This window comes from Cuculus canorus, chromosome 13 (genome assembly GCF_017976375.1).
Source record: "Cuculus canorus isolate bCucCan1 chromosome 13, bCucCan1.pri, whole genome shotgun sequence".
In the NCBI taxonomy this organism is placed as follows: domain Eukaryota; kingdom Metazoa; phylum Chordata; class Aves; order Cuculiformes; family Cuculidae; genus Cuculus; species Cuculus canorus.
The window spans coordinates 306,146-327,759 of NC_071413.1; the positions used below are offsets into that span (position 1 = coordinate 306,146).

The following is a 21,614-nucleotide window of genomic DNA, read 5'->3' on the forward strand; positions in this document are numbered from 1 at the left end:
CTCCGGGAGCGGCTCCTTTGTGGCCCCTCGCCGGGCCCCGCGCCCCTCCCGCCTTGGGGCGGGGCGGGCGGCGCTCGGGCGGTGGCGAGCATGTCCTCGAGCAGGGCCAAGAAAGTGAAAATGGCTACTAAGTCCTGCCCGGACTGCGACCAGCAGGTGAGGCGGGGCGGCCCCCCGCACCGAGGGACGCGGGGCGACGGGCGGGGCTGCTCGGTGCCCTCGCCAGGCAGTAGCGCGGGGTCTCGGAGCCACTCTGCGTTGAGGGGGCAGGTTAGATGGGCGTTAGGAGGAAATCCTGCACGCTGAGGGTGGGGAGGACCCGGCCCAGCCTGCCCAGAGCAGTGGTGGCTGCCCCATCCCTGGAGGGATTCGAGGCCAGGCTGGATGGGCCTGGAGCCCTTGGTCCGGAGGGAGGTGTCCCTGCCCATGGCAGGGGTGGAATTAGATGGTCTCTCAGGTCCTTTCCAGCCCAAACCAACCCGTGATTCTGTGATGTAGTTTATTAAAAATGTAACGAACACAATGATTTATAGGATGCAGCTAGTTCTTGGGATGACTGGTGTGCCCACGACTCGTCAGGAGAGCACTTGGTGTGGCGTTCGCTCACAGGGTGCCATAGAACCAGCCAAGCCGTGTCCTGCACCCAGCGCCCCGTGGGCAAGGGGCTGTGAGGGCATCGCGGCGGGATGGAGCTGACCCCGCATCTCTGCCTACATGCTGCTTGGTGGTGATGTTTCTATGAAAACCAGGCCGGTTTGTGCTAGGAGCTCGGCTCCACTGGAAGAACAGCGCTGTGGAAGCCGCTGCGGTGTTGGGTCCAGAGGAGCCTGTGTGCCTCACTGAGGGGAATGTGTGCCTGGCATGTGATCCCAAAACTTGACCAGTATGCACTTTTTCAGCTGTGGCTAAAGAAGTGGTCTTGTGCCGTTTGCCTTTGCTTACAAAGACTTAAAAACAAGTCATCACATTTGTTCTGACTTGTGTGCTTTATGCGGCATTTCTGCTCCTCCTGAAACAGTTTGGAACATTGAGTCCAGGGGGGCATCTCTGTGTGTTTTGAGAAATGCATGAACCACTGCAAACCCCCACATGTTGAGCACCTCACTGGAGCACTGCTTCTGAGAGAGCTGTGGGCCAGGCTCTGGTTACCCACTTGGTGAAAGAAGACATTAAAATGAGTGAGAAATTGAAAATGAGAGTGGTGGCAGGGTTGTATTTTTGGGTTTTGGTTGCTTTTTTAAAAAAATAACTGTCATGACTATCTGACCACCAGCAAGAGGAGAAGCAACAAGCACTCTTCATGGGGTTTTGAAGCTGGTGCTGAAACTTCCACTTTGTTCTGTGCTTTACAACTATAGCACATGATACGTGTATGTCATTGTACATTTTCTGTTAGCAACTCTTCTGTGGCTCACATGGAATTCATGTGCCGGTGTCCTGTCCCAGCACAAGCATTGCTCATGGGACCTTGTTTTCTGCTGCCAAGCATTTGGGAGAGGACAAGAAGCCAAGACCTATACCTATAGTACAAGTCAGCCCTTTGCAGTGTGTGTGGAAGCTCACGTGACTCTGAAGTGGTTGTGTCTTGTACCAGTGTTAAACTCTTCCATAAACAAGGGCTTTGCATTTGTTTCTCATTTCTTGTCTAGAAGTGGCATGCACAGAAATATTTAGACAGCCACGAATATTGGAAGGTAGTATTGAGTAACACTTGGTAGGCTTTTAAACTTTTTCTATTGGAGTTTGGATGGTAATTGCTGTTTAGACTTGTTTAAAGTAAAAAAAAAAAAAAGACTTTTAATGATATTTTTACAACCAAATCTTGGCCCTGTTAAACTACGAAGCCTGAATTACTTGCAGTCAATCAGAAGAAATAATTATCACTTCTTAGCTTAGCTTCAGGTAAACTTTGTTGTATGAGAAACCCAACTTATTTTTGGTTAGAAAAATGTTAAATAAAGTCATGTTTGGAGGACCATATTGCCGTGATAATTATGTTATGGGATGTTATCAGTGTAGGCTTTCAAAGGATAGCTAGTATCTTTCAGCGAATAAGCCCCTTCTAACCAAATCCCCCGCAATGACACACCTACGTGCCACACCAGTGACACAAGAGCAGTCTTGTTCTGCTAAACACAGATAAGTTCACTGAAAACCTTGCGTCTGCTGCAATTCCCTGGGGTGGTTTTCACCACACTTCTTTTAGGCTGAGCCTGGAAACATAATTCTTGGAGAAACCCAGGTGTATAAAAGGGGCTGAAACACATCTCCTGGATCACTGTAACGATGCAGCCAAACTGTCTGCTAGGTAGTGTTTTTTACTACTAATGAACAAGGAGATAGGCGTGCACACAAGTCTGCCAAACTCAGAGCTCTAAAGTTGAGTAAACCATGATGAGGATTGTTTTTATTGTGTCAATGTTTCCATAAAGGGAGTTAAGAAGTAACCTGGATCACAAGTCTGTAGGCCGCTTGTAGAGTGAAGTGTGGGAGTTAAGATGTGCTGCAGTAAGCACAATGGTTTGTTCTGTGTAGCGGTTGAGTTCCTCTTCATGAAGTCATGTACTAATTTGGCAGTTTTTCCTACCCAGCAGGACAGTGGAACTGGGTCCACTTGCATGTCTGCTTGCCTCAAGCAGGCAGTCGTGGTTCTGTACTCCTGCTTCTCTCTATGGATGCTGGCAAACTTGTAGAGACCCAGTTGAAAGAATTGCATTTGAGAAATTTCCTCCTGCTTTCTCCCCCACTGCCGTACTTCAACACGACTGAACTTTAATGAGTTTTAATCTGCTCCAGACCTCTGCTTAGGCTTGCTTTGGTTTATGTTACCAGTCTTAACCCTAATCAAAGCAGGACGGTGTGTTCCTTGCTGCTTTAAATGCTCTTGAAAGATCTTGGCTTTAAGTGAAGGTAATGAGTTTTATAATTTATCAGCATAACTTTTTTAATTGCTAAGAGTAAGATTTTTGTCTCTTTTCATGTCAATGGCATTTACCGCTTTTCTTGTCTTGTTTTAAATTGTCTGGTGCTGGGGGAACATGCTTGCTTGCCCTGGAGCTGATCAGGAGCAGCACTGTGGCCTCCCAACTCCTCAGCTGCGACCCATTTATGACGAGCTGGGAAATCCCTGGCTCCCTCTGTGAGCACCTGTCCTTGTACAGCTGGGTTGCCCTGTTACAAATGCGCCAGTTCTGCTACAGGTTCTGCTGTGCCTCCTGCTTAAAGCTGCCCCTCCGCCCCAGAGCAGTTGCTTTCAAATGCTTCTGAAAGTGATGGTGTTTGGAATGCACCAACAGTTTCAACTCATGCCTTTTCTTCAATTTTTTTTTTTTATAAGGCAAATGAAGGTGACAAAACTGAGAACGTCTGACTAGTTTGACTGGGGTTATTGGAGAGCTCTGAAGAGAAATTATATTTCTATTCTAGTTCACCCTTGTCTTAGTGCTCCACACTTCCCCCACACCCTCCTGACAGTGTGGGGAAAAGGGTTTGTGGTGCATGGTAGCCACAACAGCCATACGGTTCAATCTTGACTCAACAACAGCATAAAGAAAATGCTTTGCAGGTGATTCACAGCAGAACCTGATTTTATACATTTAAATGCAATCACGTAATAGCACAGGCTATAGCTTGTAGTGCAGGCTAAATTTGAAGAGGTACCTCTGAGGACAAAATGTTAGTTGTTAGTTTTTTTCCCTTCGTCAGATAGGATTTTTGTCATAATTTGAAATGATCTGGAGTTGTCTTTTGTTTTCTCAGGTTCCTGTGGCATGTAAATCGTGTCCCTGTGGCTACATATTTATTAGTCGAAAGCTCTTGCATGCTAAACGTGCTGAGAGATCACCACCCATCACAGGTAATACTTGCAGAGCTGGGAAGCTGGAACTGTTCAGTCTGGGGAAGAGAAGGCCTTGCAAATGTGCAACTGGCCTGTGCCGAGCGGTGTACCATTTTCAGTGCCCAAGCTTGTTAGTCCCTACTTAACTCACAGGTGAAACTCGTGTAAATACTCTGACTCTGGTGTGTAAAAATTTGAAAAAACAAAAAAAGCACAGGGCTTCTGTTCAGCATGAAGTATCCTGAGGCCTGGCCTGGGCCGGGTCTGGTAGGATGTGTACACTGTAATGTGGCATTCACTGGCAACACTGACTCAGAGCCTCCATTAGTATGAGCAGTGGGAGCGATTTCACTATTGGTGTCAGAAGAAGATGAAGTGCTTTGCTTTTTGCCTATCTGATAAGCTGTCTTTATGGCTAGTGGATGTGGTGTGCTGGCTTGGTGTCTGTGGAAAGACTTTCCATCTTATCACGGAAATTAAACTTTTTGTATGCTGGCACATGTCTCTCGTTGCAAAATGCTTTTCAAGTAATTAAAGGCTTGATTCTTGTAATCAAGCAGTGAAATTTCTTTCTGGATCTGACACCTTAATTTCTGTGTGGATATTGGGCAGATGTAATTGTTCTGTAAAGATATAGACATGTAACCATTGTTGTGAAGAGATTTAAAGAAAAAAGCTGATTGGGTGGGGTAAGCACTAGGTAAATGAAGAGCAAAGATGAAAGCTCTAGACCATACCACCTCTATTCCTTTGCACAGAAAACAAGAATGAAGCCAAAAGGAGACGTACAGAGAGAGTTAAACGAGAGAAGATAAATTCTGCAGTAAATAAAGACTTGGAAAACCGAAAAAGATCCAGGTCTAACAGCCATTCAGATCATAGCAGACGAGGAAGAGGAAGACCTAAGAGTGCCTCAGCCAAAAAGCACGAGGAAGAAAGAGGTATGAGAACTGGAGAAGTACTTGCATTGGGTTTTCTTTTTGTACGAAGACTGTTTTAATCAGTAAATGTTTATACCGTTCAAACCACTCCAGTAACTAGACTAGTTCAGCCAATACCTGACACCTCAATGTGGGGAAGAGACTGTTTCACATCTGTAGAGACCTCTGGTTTTGCATTTCAGTGTTTGATTGGAACTAACTACAAAGAGTTAGGTCTGTTTTTAGCCAGCAGATCCAATTTCAACATGTAGATTGAAAGCCGTTGGGCTGTAGTGATTAGCAGGTTTTTTGGTTTGACTTCGTTAATTTTTTGGGAGGCGCTGCTGCTCTGTATCACAAGGACAAACAATATAATGCTGCGTGTTATCAGAGACCTATTAGGTTGATCTGATTGCTTGAAAAGTTTCTTGAAACCTTTTGGAGGGCCAAAGTAAAAGGGACACCTTCTGCCACTACTCTGACCTGAGCTTTTGTCCTGTGTTTCTACCAAATGACTCTCTAGAAAAAAAAAAATGCCTCCTTGTCTACTGCAGTTCCCTGGGGGACCTGCTGCTCTTAATCTTTATACAATAAAGAGACTGTACGCACACTAGAGTAGTTCTGGAGCCCTTCAAGTATGTGACTGTCACTTAGGATTCCTCTTTTTTAAGATCCTATTGACACTGGATTTGCTGTCTGAGATTTGGAAGATATTAATTTCAGGCCTGAATAATTGATCCAAAACTTAGCATAGACTTAAAGGCTGGATGGCAGGCAGGAGGGGAAAGGCAAGGCTTCATATAAATATTCAGAAGATCTTGTTCTTAAAACTACTCAACTGAAGCTGTTGAGCATACTGTGTGGCATGTCTCTGAAATGCAGTTGGTGTTTTCCACTGCCACCTGATTTGTTAACAAAAACTGATGTTAATCCACATTACAAATTGGGTTCCTTTAACTTGTAACTTTTCAAAACCATTTCTGTTGTCCCTGCTGTTTAATGTGAATATGTTCATTCTTCAAGTTTCTTTCCTATAAAAACAAAATATAAATTTGGATTCTTGTTGTTGTTTTAGTGCTTTGCCTGTGGAAAGAGGAGATGGAATCTGATTTCTGTGTTTTCTGAATGCCAGTTGCTTTACTTTAATAGGAAAGGACAATACCTCATCTTTTCACTGTTGCATATGGCTTACTGTACCTTCACAGAATACAGAGTGTTCCTATCTGTTACTGATCCAGGCTAGACTTTGTCTAGGACTGGTAGGCATTTCCAGGCATTTTACTGCCAGTCTTTTTCAGACGCAACTCTGGTGTTAAAATTCCTGCAAGCTTGTTGGGTTGTCTTGTGAAAGTAAATCTTTCCTGTCCCCTGTAAAAGAGGAAAGCAATCCAAAGAAAATATCCATTCTCTTAATGCATATTTTATAGTTTCTGAAACGCAAGAATTTGAGAGTGCGAGGGATATTTAGCGAACGTGTTTCCTTGTCCCAAACCAGGCTGAATGTTTTTAATCTCTTGCTGCATGCTCTGAAGTGTGACAATATGACAGTGCCCTCAGGTAGAAAACTAGAAATACGTGTGTAGTGAGGCCTTTCCATAGGAGTGCATGTGGTGTCTTGTTTTCTTGCTGTTTGCTGCCATGGTTTCTTTAGAGTTGCATCTTGCTTGAGAAGATCACCTTCATCTTCTCCTGCCCTACTGTCCCCATCAGTTGGTACTGAGGCTACCGCTGCTATTTCTTTCTTACACTCTTCTGCAGTGCTGGTATGGAGCTGGGGTTCACACCCGTGTGGAATTATCTTTGTTCCTCCCCAGTACAGCCCACTCTATGACTTAGGAATTGGTGGGCTTAGGATGTTTTCTTACTTCTGACCTATTTCTGGTTATGATGGTCTGTGATGTTGGTCTTTCGCCTAGACCACTGTGAGGTGAATATTGGGCACATTTGAAAAAACAAACAAAAAGTTGCTACATACGGCTGTCACAGCTTTGAAATAAATTCAGCAGAGAAGCCATCATTTTGTCACTGGCAGCTATAAAACAAGTTAATGTTGACTTCTCCCTTTTTAAGTGCCTTGTAAAATTGGCCTAGCTACTGTGCGTGGAGTAATTACTGGGGAATTTTAGAAATATTCTTCCTTTACCAAACCTGCTGCTTGGTAGTGTTGTTTGCATAAAAGCATATTAAGCAACTTCAGTTCTTCTGTGCCAATTAAGGTGATTTTTGATTTTTGTGTCACTCATTGCTCGGCCTTGTAGCCATCTGCATAGTGTTGAAAGTCAGCTCAGGAGTGCAAGACATTTAGCTTAGGGATAGACTTCGTTATTTCCTTGCCTATTGCATATTTATAGGGTATCCGGTTCATGGCACTTGCCAGTAGAGATTGTGCTATTCTTTACCCCAAAAGACTTGAAAAGAGGCTGCTGCTTGCAAACCTATTAAATATTTGATACCTCTTAGGCTTCTGCAGTGCCCACTGCATTCGTAGGTGAAACGCAGGGGGACAGAGAACACTTGAGTTGTGACAACATGCAAGAGCCAAATCTGTCCGTATGAAGCCCGCCCAGCTGTGAAGATTTTCATCCTTGGGACACCCGTGTCATCCGTAGCTTTGTTTCCTTGCTTGTGTCATGCTCTTTTTGTACACAGTGTGCTCGTTTGCAGTCATGTCTCTGCCTTTGACTTGTCCTTTGTGTCCTTCCTGACAGGTTCACATGAGGGCAAAGGGCTGCAGCATTCAACAGCGAGTAAGAAGAATGGGAGAAGCAAAAGTGCTTGTTAAAATAAGCTATTTCTGCTGCACTTTTTGTAAGGAGGAGTGGAGCAGGAGGATAGAGGTAGCAGGTTGAGGGGCTGTGGCAGAGTGCTGCAGCCCAGAGAGCATTCTTCTTGCGTGCTTCAGAGCCACACAGTGGCTGTGGAAAATGGGAACTTCTTGTTACAGGCTCGGCTTTTCAGAATTGTCACTTAGTGGCTTTGTCAGAAATGTAACAGTAGATTTTGAAAATAGCAACTTCCTAATAATCTGACTCTGGTTTTTGTTGTGGTATTTTACTGCATAGGCCCATGGTACCCAGCCAGGCAGGTTCCCAGGCGGCCTGGGTATCAGCCCTGACTGAATTGAACAAAACCCTCACTGTATGGAGGAAGTGGTGTTGGTTATTCTGCTCCTGACAGAGATTTCCATCAAGTGATAGTGCCAGTGGCCAGGAGCCTCACTAAAGCAGACTCAATACTTGACAAAGGGCACACGCTTATAAAGAGAGATACATTTTGGTATCCTGCTAAAAGTTAAACTGAATTCAGTTTCTTGACCCAGGTTTTCCTTTTCCAGTAACTTCCAACAGCATTACTTGTACAACTCCTTCCTCAGTGTGCACATTTGAAGTAGCTCACTATCTTGAATAGTGAATCAGAACTTATGATTTTGGATTCATACAGAATTTGCAATAGGGGAGGGGTCTGCATTTGGTTTATACATACATCACGGTTTTAAGGGCTGTGGGTCAGGTGGGATGGAGGAGATCTGGGACTGAGAGAGATGTTCTGCAGCAAGATGGAGTATTTTCACCTAAACAGCTCAGTTGTACATCCAGAGACTCAGTATTTTTAATGTCTTACAAAACCAATGTTGTGATTCTGTAAGACTGCCTTTCGCTAATAATAGAGAAGTGAGTCAAAACTACTTTCAGATTAGACTGCGAGTGGAAAATTTTAACTGTCTGCAGGAGCCATGGCATCCTATGAGTTGCATCTGATAAAATGTCAAGCTGGTGTGAGCTCTTCACTGGTTACCGGTTAGAACTGGAGTTGGCTTAAGGATGCACAAAGCTTGCAAACTTCTGTGTTAATCACTGCTGCTGTTTGATATCAAGAGTTCAGTCTTTTAAAGAGGAAGTCTCTCAGAACAAGCCAGGACTGTGGGAGAGCAGAGGAAGGGAAACATGAGAAAGCTTGTTTGCTAAGAAGTGTGCAATCTTAACAGTAACCAGGGGGGGAAAAACCCAGTGTTTTTACTTTCCTGAGTGCTGATGTATTCACGTGGTGACTGGATTTGTTTGGATCAGGAAGTATGAAAATGGAAGGAGTTTAGATATGAAAATAGAAAAAGTTGATGTGGAATAACCAGTATGTGATGTCTGTGCTCAGAACAACTCCCAGCATTGTTAATCTGTAAATGGTGGGAGGGAGGAAGTGGAGCAGCTCAGACTGAGTGTGCATACAGAAATGGATTTGTCCTAAGCTGTAGGGTAGGACTTAGAGCAAAATTTGGTTTCTCAGCTTTCTTTTCATACTCAGTACACTAGAGAATATTGTTTTGCATAGCCAGGGAACAAGCAGAAATTGTTTACATTCCAAATATCAAATGTGTTTTGATTTATTCTGCTTTGCTGAAGCAAGTTTCTTATGTTGAGACTAAAAACTTTGCATCTTTGTGTGTCCAGGCTCCTCACTAAGCAATTTTGCTTGCAGGAAAAAGTGAGCTTACACATGATTTAAGTTGCTTAGGAATCTTGAAGTTTGTTGCTGTGTCTCTCTATCAGTATTAATTCAGACCACAGAGGTGAATGACTTTTCAGTTTCTCCCACCTTAGTTGTTAACCCAAGTGCTTGATTTGCCAGGGGAGGCAGTCTGTGGAATGATGTCTGTAGCTGTAATGCAGGCAGATGTGCTGGCGAGTCTACAGTGTTTTGAGTGTGGACCCCCTGAAGGAATAATTGTGTGAGTAGGTGGGGATAGGAGGTGCTGGGGTCTTTTTTCCCACACAGTACTTTCCATTATTTTCTGGTGCTGCTTTGCCTCCACCTGCCTGTTGCTGTTTTAGGTCTTTTGGAGGAGTCTGACAGAGCACACTGTGCTCAGTCGAAGTGTGCACACGTGTGTCTGTTAATGAGACAGAGGTGTCTGTCAGGTGGGTGTTGTGGTGATTGTAAACTAGTCCAGGCCACTGTGGCACTTAGGTTAGAGGTGGAGTTCCACAGCAAGACACCAACATTCCAACTTCATATGTTGTATTCCTCTCTCCTCTGCACCTATGACTGCGGTCTTCTGCTTACAGAGTTGTGTTTGTTGGGTTTTTCCTTAATGAGTTCTGTCAGCTACCTGTGGCTGAACCAGGAGAGAAGCAGGGATGGTCTACAGTCAGAGGTACTTAGGAAAGTGCTGTTCTGTTAGCTTTGTCTTATGCTGTAGTGATGTCATGTCCTTGAGGACTGCAGCATGGGGACTTCTTGATGGGTTGCTGTTGAGTATCTGTAGCCTTGAAAGAAGCTGACAGCAGCTGAGGGAATTTGGAGGCTTTTGGTTGCTGACTTGAGGTGTTAGCATGGTCTGTTTCTGGGGTATGTTTGGAAGCCTGCGGTATGGGAAGTCCAGGAATAGTCATGGTGACAAACTGGGGAACCTGACTTCTGACTGTCTGTCTGCTTTTTGGTCTTGGCCACTGTGATTAAACTCTTGCGTTTCTGTTACTTAAATGTAAAATGAGGGGGGGGGAGGGTGAATGTCATATTTAATAAGGATACGGTAAAATATCCTTGTTTTCTGGGATTGAAGGTGTTTATGTAAAAGCAAAAAAACCCTCCAAACTGTAGGAACCCTTGAATACTCTTTTGTTTTGGAAATCAATATAATGTTAGTTTCTCATTCTTTATCATCAACAGAAATTCAGTCACGCTTTTGAGTGACTCATTCTGTGACTCTGATGGTACCTTTGTGTGCCTCCACTCCTTCCTCCTTTCTGTCCCTGCCTGATAGGTGTTGATTGTCTGACTTCTTTTCCATTCCAGTACTCCATTGCACATAATTTATTAATTGCTATGTAACGTGTATTAACTTTAGGTGATGGAAAAAGTTTCTAATAGTGACTTTTTTTCCTTCTACAGAGAAACAAGAAAAAGAAGTTGACATGTATGCTAACCTTTCAGATGAAAAGGCCTTCGTGTTTTCAGTGGCCTTGGCGGAAATAAACAGAAAAATTATCAATCAAAGACTTATTCTGTAACTTGTAAGCACAATCTGATTATTATTATATGCAGAATGGCTAATGTATTTCCAAGGTGCCGTGGACTCTCGGAAAGTGTGTTATCTGCACCAGCAAGGACCGTAGTATTCCCTGTTAAAATTCTGCTGCTGTTCTTGGAAATGGAATTCTGTCTCTACAAGTCAGAGAAAGTGTTCACGAGATTGTGCTGTGGAAAATCAGAAAGCAGATATGTTTTACACCTTGAAGACATGTGTAGACAAATGCACACAGAGACTGCACCTGTTCCAGAGCACTTCTTTTAAATTTGCTGCCAGAAATGCAATATTTTAAATATTTTCAGAAATAAATCATTTTCCTTTAAAATTATATATTTCAGATTTTTCAGCTATATTGCAGTTTCTGTATGTACAGTTCACATAACTTTTTAATAAATTGGTATTCAAATATTTTATTGAACTGAGAATTAAGTACATTCGTGATACTTAGGGTGTGTTCATTTTAATCCTGTTAAAAATCTGGTATCCATCCTATGGATGACGTGAAATTTACTTTTTTTGATAGGTGTGGTGCCATTCTGGTAGGAAGAACATTAAAGTGGTTTCATTTTGGGGGGTTGTTCTGCTTGATGATAACTTCATGTTGCTTATTAATTCTCTTTAGAGAACGATTCCCTGTTACCTAGAATTGTTCTTTAAAAATCACATCTACCTTTTTGTGTCAGAGTCCTGAAGAGTGAGAGCTCAGCGCTTGTTTTGTAACCGCTGTTTGCTGGGTGTCTGCCTTGTCCAGATGGTAAGTACCTCTTCCATACTCTTTCTTGTCCCGTCATTTACTGGCGAGGGCGAGCAGCAGGCAGTGGAGATGTAGATCTACAGCTAACATCTTGCTGACATTTCCAGAAGTTGAGGACATGCTGGTTCCTTTTCCTCTCATCAGCTTTTCTTGGTCTGTCTTTTCAAAGTGTAAATCTGAGCAGTGCTGTCTTCAGACTATGGGCTGTAAATACCAAAGCAAAGGCTACCTGAGGGTGCAAAAGTGAGCTGTTGGTAGAAAAACGCTTGGGGAAAACATTCAACAAAGTCATCATTGTTAAAATGCTGTAGTGCAGTTTGAGCCCAAACTCTTGCATGAGCAAGCATGGGGGTTTAGCACCGGGTAAGAGGGATGAGTATGGAAAGACACTCAAACCACTAATCCGCGGTTGTCTTTGTTGCAGTAAATGAGTAAATGCCCACTTCCCTACATCATGCAGACTTCTGCTTCCCAGAGCTGTAGCCTGTCACAAATACCAGCAGTAAGGACAGATGAGTAACGCTTCAGGACAGAGCGTGTGTTTGTGTGGGAAGTCGTTGGAGTTAGAATGGCAGAAGGGAAGTTCTAATTTTGAAAAGCTAAGCTCTGGTCAGGCTGCTGTGGCTACTGTTGCTAGGATGAGATAGACCATGTGAAGGGGCAAAGAGAACTACTAACAGGTTGCTCAGTGCTCTCACCTGCCTTCTTGCAGGTATCTGTTTCTTTCTGCTGTGGAATTAAAGTTATCTTCAGAGGACTGAAGTTAATGTTAGATGTGACAAAATTGGGCTTTTAGATTGGTGCCTTCACCAGTAAATATTGAAAAATGTGTTCATGCCTCTCAAAAGCACAGGAATATCTTTCCTGTCTTAGTGGTGGAGACTCTTGAAGCAGGGGGCGAATTGTGCTCTACTGCTTCCTTTGTCTCCCCTAGGCTGCTGCTGTCAGCACTGTCCCACTTGTGGGCATGCTATTCTTCTTCCCCTGCTGCCTCCCAGTTTCTTATAAAGCTATGATGATAGCTGGTGGCTTTGAAAATTTGCTAGGGAGAGAGGGGTTCTTTGCCAGGGATCTTGCAAGTCCTGATTTACTCTTCCCACCAACTGGGAAAGAACCTTCTTTGACTTTGGCCCCCATTGTCTTGGGCCTTCTTAGACTTCCTCGGGATTTGGCCCCCTTTGGCCTGGGCCTTCCTAGACCCTCTTGGTTTAGGAAAGTTTTTCCTCCAGAAGGTGGTGCCCCCTTGGAAGCAGTCACAGTGCCAAACCTGACAATATTGCTGAAGTGTTTGGCCAGTGCCCTTAGCCCCACGGGCTGAACATTGGGGTGTCCTGTGCAGGGACTGGAGTTGGACTTCGTGATCCTTGTGGATCCCTTCCAACTCGGGGCATTCTGTGATATCGTTTTTTTTTTCTTTTGCTGACTCTGTTTCCAATGTAAGGTGTTAGACTCTGCCTTTCAATGTCTTCGTGGTTCAGTCTAACTCAAGTTGTTTCACTGTGTTTTGTGTCATGAGGCCTTGCACAGAAAGATCATCTTTCAGAAAAAGTGAATTAGGCTGTAGCTTTTTTAATTAACTTGAGAGTGTAACGCTACCACAGAAATACCACTCCACTGCTGTGCTGCCTCTACACCTTCCCTGATGGCTTCCCTGCCCAGATAAACTTAATGTTCTGAACCGAATCGCTCGGGATTGTGTTGGAGAATGGCATGTTTATAAACCACTGTCTCGCCAGCTCTGCCTTCTGCCACGTGTGTTTCACATCGGTTCTGAAGAGCTGTGCTCCTGGTGGCTCCATCTGTGTAACGGTCTGCCAGACCATCCAGCAAGTGCACAGTCCTGGCTGGAGAGGTCTCTGTGTTTCCTCTGTTCTGCTACTAGAGGGCAGTCAGAGTCTGAGGAGAGCGGCTGTCTGTTCAGGCATTTCTGGTATCAGTACTGGGGAGAGCACTGGGAAATGATTGTTCTTTGGAACATCACTCACTTATATTCAGCTTGGGAGCTTGAAACCCTGCTAATGGGTGTAACTGTCCTCCTGTGCTGGAAGCTTCATAAGTTGTGTGGGGTGTTGGCTTTTGAGCTGTGAAAATTGGTCAAGAGCAAAGTACTGAACTTTCAATCAGCAATTTAATCAGAAATGCTTTAAGGAAGTTTTTCTTCACCTCCCGTGCAAGTCCTATATCTGTAAGTTTTCTTAAATCAGATTTTACAGATATCTCTAATTTTCCTGTTGTTTTCACTGGAATGCTGTCATGATTGATGTGAAAAAAGCCCTGAAAATGTGACACAATATTGGGAATACTTTGCAGATTATCATCATTCTGTGGCAGGGCAGCAGGATTTGCAGAGGAGGAGTCTAGAATTGAGATGTTTCCTTCACAGGTCAGGTCCTAAACAAGGTCTTTGGATTTGTTCTGCTTAGTGCTTTTTAATTTTCTATTTTTTAAGTTTTTTCTAGATTTTTTTAGAGTGAAACAGTGATTCTTGTAGACTTCTGGCAGTGCTGTGTCCTCCTTGTATCTTGGACTGTGCTATCAAGGATGCTTGGTATCTTATTGCCTAACAGGATGTGGTGCTTGATTTTTGTTAGGATTCTGGTAGACGTTGAAGTATTGATGATTTGTGGTCAAATGGTGTAACCAGAAAGCTGCCTTAAACCACTGTTTAGTTTAAGCCTGTTTAAGTTGCTGATGTTGTGTTCAGGTCCTGATCTTTAATTCCTATCATATTGAAAAGGTAACAGATGTCTCTGTTCTTTGAGACAGAGAAACTACAAAGAATGAAAAACGGTACAGTAAATTCAGATACTTAGATACACCGAATCTTGGCTGAGTAGATTGAGAGCCTGATCCTGTGGTTTTACTTCTTAATTCTGTTGAAAAAGAAGAAACTAAGCTTAAGACACACACACCCCCCCCCCCACCAAATCCCCTACCAAACTGAGTAGGCAAATTCATCCTGAGATTTGAAGGTGGGCATTGGAATCTACTTAAAGGATTTTTTTGTTTTTCCAGTGACATGTCTTGCAACCAATGAAGGGCTTTCAAGAAGACAGTTTTGAAATGAACTGTTTATTTAATGGAGTGTTTAAAATGAGGGAATGTCTTTCAGGCACTTAGGTAGGAGAGTGTTTCGGAAACAGTACCTCAAAGCAGTGAATAACAGGCTGAATGGAAGTGGAGAAAGGCCAGTTTAGGTGAATGCTCATAGCTGCATTCTGCAGAATGGCTTTACCACCCTGACAAGGAAGAAGTGTCCACAGCACGTAGGGTGGCTCATGAGTCCAGTCCCTTCTCAATGAATTTTCTCGTTGTGGCTCATGCCTTTTTTTAAAGAGATCCAAGAGTCTCATCCAAAATATTTAACTCGTGTTTCTTGGCGCTGAGCAAATTACGAACTTGGCAGCTTGTGTGCTGTTGGTTACAACACGCACAGTGCTATCTGCTGGTGCACGGTTACTTAGCAACTGTGAAACTCATGTTTACGTACAGCTCCTGTGTAAGCATTTAAATGTAGTTCTGGGGAAAAAAAAGAAGGTTAAAGAAGTACAGAGATTGCAAGAAGAAACATAGTTTACATTTTTAGAATCCTAGAGTGCCAGGTTGGAAGGGACCCCAAAGATCCTCCGGTCCAACCTTTTTGGGCGATAAAAGGTTACTTTTATCCTTGGGTGTACTGCTCGGCAATTTTGATTTTGAGACTGGTGGTAACAGTACGTGGGAGAATGTCTTGTAAAATGTTTTGTATTTTAAGATCTCTACTAGGTTGTTAATGTATTGTAGGAACTTAAATAAGAGTTTATTCAGCTGCAGATGTTACACACACACCCTTGGGCAGCTGGAAAAAAAACAGAATAATGAAAGAATGAAAATATGCTGACATTTGTACTTGTGTTTGTGCTTTGCAGGCAGGATTCATTGCAGTGCAGATCTTTGTGGGCTAATGAAGTTAAAGCAGGGCTTTAGATACTATTCTTTTAAACAAAAGCTGCCTGCCTAGAGCTGTCTCTGCCAGTGTTTGCTTTCTGAAGCAATGAGAGTAAACACTGCAGGTTTAGCAATGGAATGTACTTTGTGAGGCTTCTGGCCTTGGGAATGAGTCTTTGCGTAGATGGGATTTAAACCATAAAATGAATATTAATGAGGTGGGGAGGCTTTCAGACCTGGCCTTTAGTACTAATCCATTGTGAGCAGAGCAGCTGTAGAAATGTGCTGATACTGCCAGAGAGACAACCAGAGAGAACTGACTGCTCTCAGAAAATGCCTCATCAGTCAAAGTCTTCACAGACTCCTGAATCCTTGTCCTGATCAGATACAGAAGGGGGCTTGAACACTTCTGGTGTTGATACTCTGCCTTCTGGTTCTGCCTGTGTTTCCCTGGGATCACTCCTGTATGCTGACATTCAGTTCTAGCTTGTTGTATGGATGAAAGCGTAATGAAAGGGTAAGTTATTGGTAGAGTTTGGAAATTCTTTTTGGAAGAGAACTCTGAACATTCAGTTGGATGTTTTGGGCGTAGCCTGATGAATTAAACTGGGTAGCACCAGTGTTAGTAGCTCTCTACCTTTGATTATTAATGACGATGAAGGTTCTAAAATACTTCAGTAATTTAGTGACTCTTAAGTGTGTGTGAAAGAAATGCTTCAAGGGGCTCAAGGACTAAGGACTTCTTTTTACAGAGTGTCTGGAAGGAATGTTGTTCAGTTTGTAAATGCTGTGAAAATGGAATGTGTTTGTGGAGCAGGTCACCTCCTTCTAGCTCAGGGAGGCTGGTGCTGGGAGATGAGAGGTCACCTCAGGAATGATGAGCCCCTTCAGTTTATTCTGTAGTTGGTGCAGGAATTGGCCTATCTGTCAGCACCTGGCTGGGGAAGCCAGTAATAATTTATAGCCTCTTAACATGCCCTTTTTCCTTTTTCTGGGCTTCATTCTTCACGCACTGATCTGGCTGTCAAACACCTCTCCTGGTTTCAAAGAGGAGTTTAGGAGCTCAAGTAGAGCAGATTGCTCTAAAAGCTGAAGTATGAATCTTGACCTTGATTTCATTTGTTGAGTGTTACTTGCGTTACTTCTGGAAAAGTGGAAGTGGTTTTTTGTATTTATTCTATAAGCACATGATGTCTGGTGACATCGGCAGAGGCTATACTGGAATGTCTCTACTCAGAGGGAGCACTTCCCTCATCTCTAGCTCTTAGTATTTTCAGGCAAGGCACTGAATGGTTTTTTCCTGTGTGTGAAATCCACTAGACTTCTCCCTGATACTAAAGGAAATTTAGTCCTGTGTCCGTTGCTCTCCCCACAGCAACACATTTAACATTTTGAAAAGCAGACTACTTCCTTGCTGTGGATTGGATGTTCCATAGTTGCTGTTGATTTATTGGCTTTAATACTCTTCTGAGAACAGAGTCCAGAATCAGTACCATAAATCTGAAATGAAAATTGGGGAGAGAAAAACTTGAAAGTTATTTTTTTCAGAAGCTAAAATGGTGAAAAAGCAAAGTCAGTGAAGTTCATCATAGTAAATATATTCATAGTATTAATTAATGAAAATACTGCTGTAGTTTTACACTATGGTTCTGTAGTTGGATCTGTTAATGGAAGGTCGCAGGCTAAACATTGCTTGTTCTGGACTGCTTTCCAAATTTCCTGAGGGATTCTTTGTCATGCAAGTTTTCCCCTATGGCACGGTGCTTACATGCTGTACGTGCCTCTGGTGCCGCATTGAGTAATAGCATCTCTTTATTAAATCTGGAGTAATAACATGGTTATTTGTACTATTGGAATAAGTCGCAAACATATCAAAAGAACTCTTCCCCCTCCCCTGGGCTTAGGGATCTCCTGACTCATACGTTAAACACTGCACCATTGGAATAGCTGTAGCATTTGTTCTCGTAGGATCTGGAATAAGGGTCTTCCAGTCATACAGTCAGTTCTGCAGTAATGGAAAACCCGAAGGGGGTGTTCAGGATGCCCACGTGGATAGTCTGCCCTCCCGCCAAGATGGATGGTGGCTGGATGGTGCTTCTTGTGTAGATGCCAGGAATGCTGCTCAAGGAGCAGAGCTGGCAGCAGCCTTGCACTGTCCAGGTAGAAGGGCTCAGCAGTTTTGCTGCTCACTGCCTCTTCTGTACTGCTATATGGAGCTAGGTGATGCATTTTAAAATTTGGGGGCAGTTTGGATCTGGGACTTAGGGGTTGGTTTTGCCTTTTAAAAGGGGGAATAGTAATAGTAGCTTCTACAACTCTGTAAGTATTCTGTGAGCTAAGAGTTTAACTCTGTTTTATAGGTGGAAATGCCAGGGCACAGATGTCAAGTTAGAAATTGCATTGGAAATTGACAGCTGAGGCACACCTCACATTTCTGGGGCACTACCTCCCGTGTCTCGGGCAGCCTCAGGTTGCCAGTATCCCTTTACTGAGATGCTAGACTGTGAACCTCTCGGTTAGACTGTCACCTCTGTGAGCTGCAGCCACATCATCCTGTACCCCAGCCAACCCCTCACACTCCCACTTGTTTGTTGAATGGTCTGAAAAGCATTCCCTGCCAGGCAGTAAAAAGCACTTGTAGCACTGTAAGCATGGCCATCTCCCTGGCTTTTGCCCTGCAAGAGTTCCTTGTTCACCTCGATTCGCTGCTTTTGTCTGTTCTCAGTTGGATTTATTTTGTTTTAACAGCACAGTGGTTGTCTTGCTGCACAGACCCGAGTGGAAACGAAGCACTTGTGAGGGGTAGCCAGATCTATACCCACACATCTGGACCTGACACCTCTTAGATCGTAATGAGAAAGGTACTGTATCTTATCTCCATTGCTTGCTTGATTATTTTAGGGAAGAGGGCACATGCACTCATCCTGTGGTAAAACTCATTTCTGTTGTAAGCGATGAAGGCATGGCCTGTGCTAAGCCTAGGTACTGCTGCCTGAGATGCTTATGGTTCTGCCCAAAGGCCGTGGGTTCACAGTGAGTGGCTACTGTTTTTCATACCTGTGCCTGATGTGATTAGATCACTCATAGCTAGTAATCAAACAGAGCAAATTCTGCTGCAACTTGTTGGCAGAGTGGGAAAGAAAGGTATAGCACAAAGGAAAACCGAAAGTAGATTTGCTTCTACTTCTTCAGAACTTACTTTCCTTCTTAGGTCATCCAGCATTTTGATATCTGTTATCTTTGTGTATTTGTATCACGCTGACAGCATTATAGGTAAGAACTCAGTTTAGAAACTGTATATTTCACATGAGGCAAAAGAAAAAGGAATACATTAGTTGAGGACCAGATGCGTGAGGAGGAGCATCGTTTGGGTGCATTATGGCTGCTAGTTAATTAAAAAATTCTAAATATAGGTGTTCACAAATGCGCCGCCACGGACTTCATGGCAGCATACATTTGTGAGTATGTTTGTGTGCCTGTGCCGGTGTTTCACAGACTGGAGTGCATGGCTCTGTGCGCGTAGCATCAGAGTGTAGGAACAGTGCTCAGAGGCATAAAGAGGTATGCGAGTTCTGATGAAGCATGAGGGTTTGTCCTTCTTTGTCCATTCTTTTGTTCCCTCTGTTTCTATGTTATGGCTTAAAGAACTGGAAATTAAAGAAGTGCCCACATGTGTAATAACCATGTTGTGTTAAAAGGAATATATTGTGGCAGTAACCAGTGTCATTGAGAAAGAGAGCAGCAGGCAGATAAATGATGGTCTTGTTCACCTTGGCTAAGCAACGACACACTGTCCTGAATTACTCCTGAATAGCGAGATTGGGCAAAAACAGGCTGAGGAAGAGAGAAGTGCAAAGGAGGGACCCCAGTAACTCCAGAGATTGGCTGTCATCTTCTGTTGTTTCTGTGCCTTACAGTAGCTGTTATCAGTAGTTCAGGAAGTGACTGCTGGGATACGGATAAAACTTGGTGCTGCTGATAAGGAATTGAAATGATTGGAATGCCCGCTGTAGTGCAAGATAAGATGAAATGCCTCATTTATCTCACAAGCAGAATTCTAGCAAGATCCAGGGTGGCTGTGTGGCTTTATTCAGTGAAAAGTTTCAGGCTACCTGGGTTGACCACCGGACAAGTCAAGCAGGATGGGAACTCTGTATCGAGAGTCTTCCGTTCACAGATCCCTTCGTTTGAGCATGGGAGGCTTTTGTGTTTCTGATTACATAAAGAGATTTACGGTAAGGGATTCCTTAGTGCTTTGTTGTGAGCCCAGAGTGCAAACTAACACTTTGGTACTGTGTTGGTCTTTGTGCCTTTTGTAACGTGCTCTCTGTGTGTGTTTGGTGTTCTAGGTTGTGTGGTCTGTTTGCCTGTGAAACACCTGCCAGTGTGTAAGGAGGTGTTTCTGAAATGACAGCTGCAGGCCTTGCCTTTGTAAGTAACTGTGTATTTTGTGAGAGCCTGGGCACATTGAAACTTTTATTCTTAGTGGCATATTTGTAGCACAGTATGACAGACTGCTGTTCCAATTCTGTGGAGGTTGGCTGCTACAGCTTATTGCTGTAGTTGTTGCGTGTCAGAGTTTCATATTCATCGTGTCGATTTCCCTTCCTGTAAAGCTAGTGAGAATGGTGTTTCTCTTCTGAAAACATGTTAAGCTCCACAGGTAAAAGCTATCTTGTATTTAGTTAGATTAATTTTTTTGTTGTTTGTTTTCCTAGTCTTCAGTGGGCTAAGAATCAAAAATAACTTTGTTTTGGGTGTCTTGCACTGGATTACATCATTCTAGCCAGTTTACCAAACTCATGCTTATCGCTTATTTCATTTTTTGTTCTATATACAAAGACAGCACTCAAATTAATCTCTAGAGGATACAGCCAGTGAGGAAGCATATAAGGATGAACAGTGCCTTGGACATGTGTGTAGTTCTTATTAAAGCTAGTGAGAACTGCTCTAATCTGTAAACTCAATGTTAATCCCAGCGAGGACTCTCTTCTCCCATGTAGACTGGCAGCCTCTAAGTCGGGTTTGAGCCTGTTCCAGTAGGAGCTGATGAGTGTGTACGCTTCAGACTCCGGTGGTCGCAGTGTTGAACCTGGTGTTTGTGTGTGTCTACCACCTCTGAGTCCGTACTCTTGACAGGTTATGTGCCTGCTGCTATGGAGAGCTAGCAGAAAGATGGTGAGACTGTAAAAAAACTCGAGGGAAGTCATAAGCCATTTTAAAGGATTGGGACTTCTGGAATAATACACAGTTGGAAAATTTCTGAGCATCTTGGTTGTTAATGCTGTCTTCCCAGGCTTTGTGGGAAAAGATGTGGAAAAGATGTGATGCGCTCCAGTTTGATTTTGTGCACAAGTGAGCTCTTTGCTGCAGGCTGTGGAGGAGTGAAAGGGGGAATCCTTACCACCACACTGGGAAACATGACTGACTCCCACTCTTCTAGCCCAAGTGGGTACAAGTTTAGTGGCTGCTTGGGTTAAAAAAAAAAAAAAACAAAAACAAAAACAAAGGGGAAAAAAGTCCACAAGAATGAAAATTGAAAGTAAGGAGGCAGCTCCTTAAAGTAGTTTGAGGTTAACAGACCTGGTGATGAGAATAAGCTGTGAGGTCAAGTGAGTGACTGTTAGTGGGCAGCAGGTGCTTTCCTGGCCTCCCAAGAGGCAAAGGAACCTGGAGGAAGTACTTGAAGATTCTTGTTAAGCCATGTGGGCAAGTGGTAAAACAGTGTTATCTGGACAGCTCATCACTTTGATGTAGATGAAACATAATAATTGATCTGTTCAGCTCTGCTGTCAGCTGTTTGGCAGAGCTGCATTACAATACGACACCTAATCTCACATTATTAACCTATCCTGAGCTGTGCCTGCTGCCTGGGTGTGTTAGACTTAGACTCAGTTATATGCAGAAGAGTAAAATGGGGCGGGGCAAGAAATCGCGGCTTTCAAGAGAGTTTAATAAGCTACTCGGTTAATTTTTCTGTCTCTAAATATAGGAAAAGAAAAAAGTATTTATATAGTGATACGATTCAGCTGCTGTGGTGCTGTAGGAACGGTGTGTTCTTGCGAGCTAGGCAGTATTGAGGTGCATCGTGCCAGGGCCACTGGAGGAGACCAGTCATACTCTATGGACTCTTCTGTGAAGTGGATTTCT

General features: G+C 43.5%; 2 protein-coding genes across 5 annotated transcripts in view; both read left to right on the plus strand.

Moving 5' to 3' along the window:
• Nucleotides 1–18,281, plus strand: C13H16orf87 (chromosome 13 C16orf87 homolog). 2 transcript variants are annotated; one of them, XR_008452016.1, is made up of 6 exons: nt 1–156; nt 3,760–3,856; nt 4,597–4,779; nt 10,645–10,766; nt 11,467–11,537; nt 18,213–18,281. XR_008452016.1 is itself a non-coding variant. In XM_054078649.1 (4 exons), exons 1-4 carry the CDS (start codon nt 91–93, stop codon nt 10,761–10,763), a joined length of 465 nt encoding a protein of 154 aa, XP_053934624.1. In that variant the 5' UTR covers nt 1–90; the 3' UTR covers nt 10,764–11,194. The 2 variants fall into 2 exon arrangements, 1 of the variants encoding a protein (XP_053934624.1); XM_054078649.1 differs by lacking the exons at nt 11,467–11,537; nt 18,213–18,281 and having other exon boundaries at nt 10,645–11,194.
• MYLK3 (myosin light chain kinase 3) overlaps nt 18,208–21,614 on the plus strand; it is a 25,539-nt gene continuing 22,132 nt past the window's right edge. Inside the window, exons 1-2 of one of the 3 annotated variants that reach the window (XM_054078647.1) lie at nt 19,645–19,699; nt 19,814–19,895. In XM_054078647.1, the coding sequence (XP_053934622.1) occupies nt 19,872–19,895 (24 nt within the window). In that variant the 5' untranslated portion in view covers nt 19,645–19,699; nt 19,814–19,871. Of the gene's footprint in view, nt 18,326–19,554; nt 19,700–19,813; nt 19,896–21,614 lie in introns of those variants that run through there. The other 2 variants (XM_054078648.1, XM_054078644.1) reach the window with 2 other exon arrangements.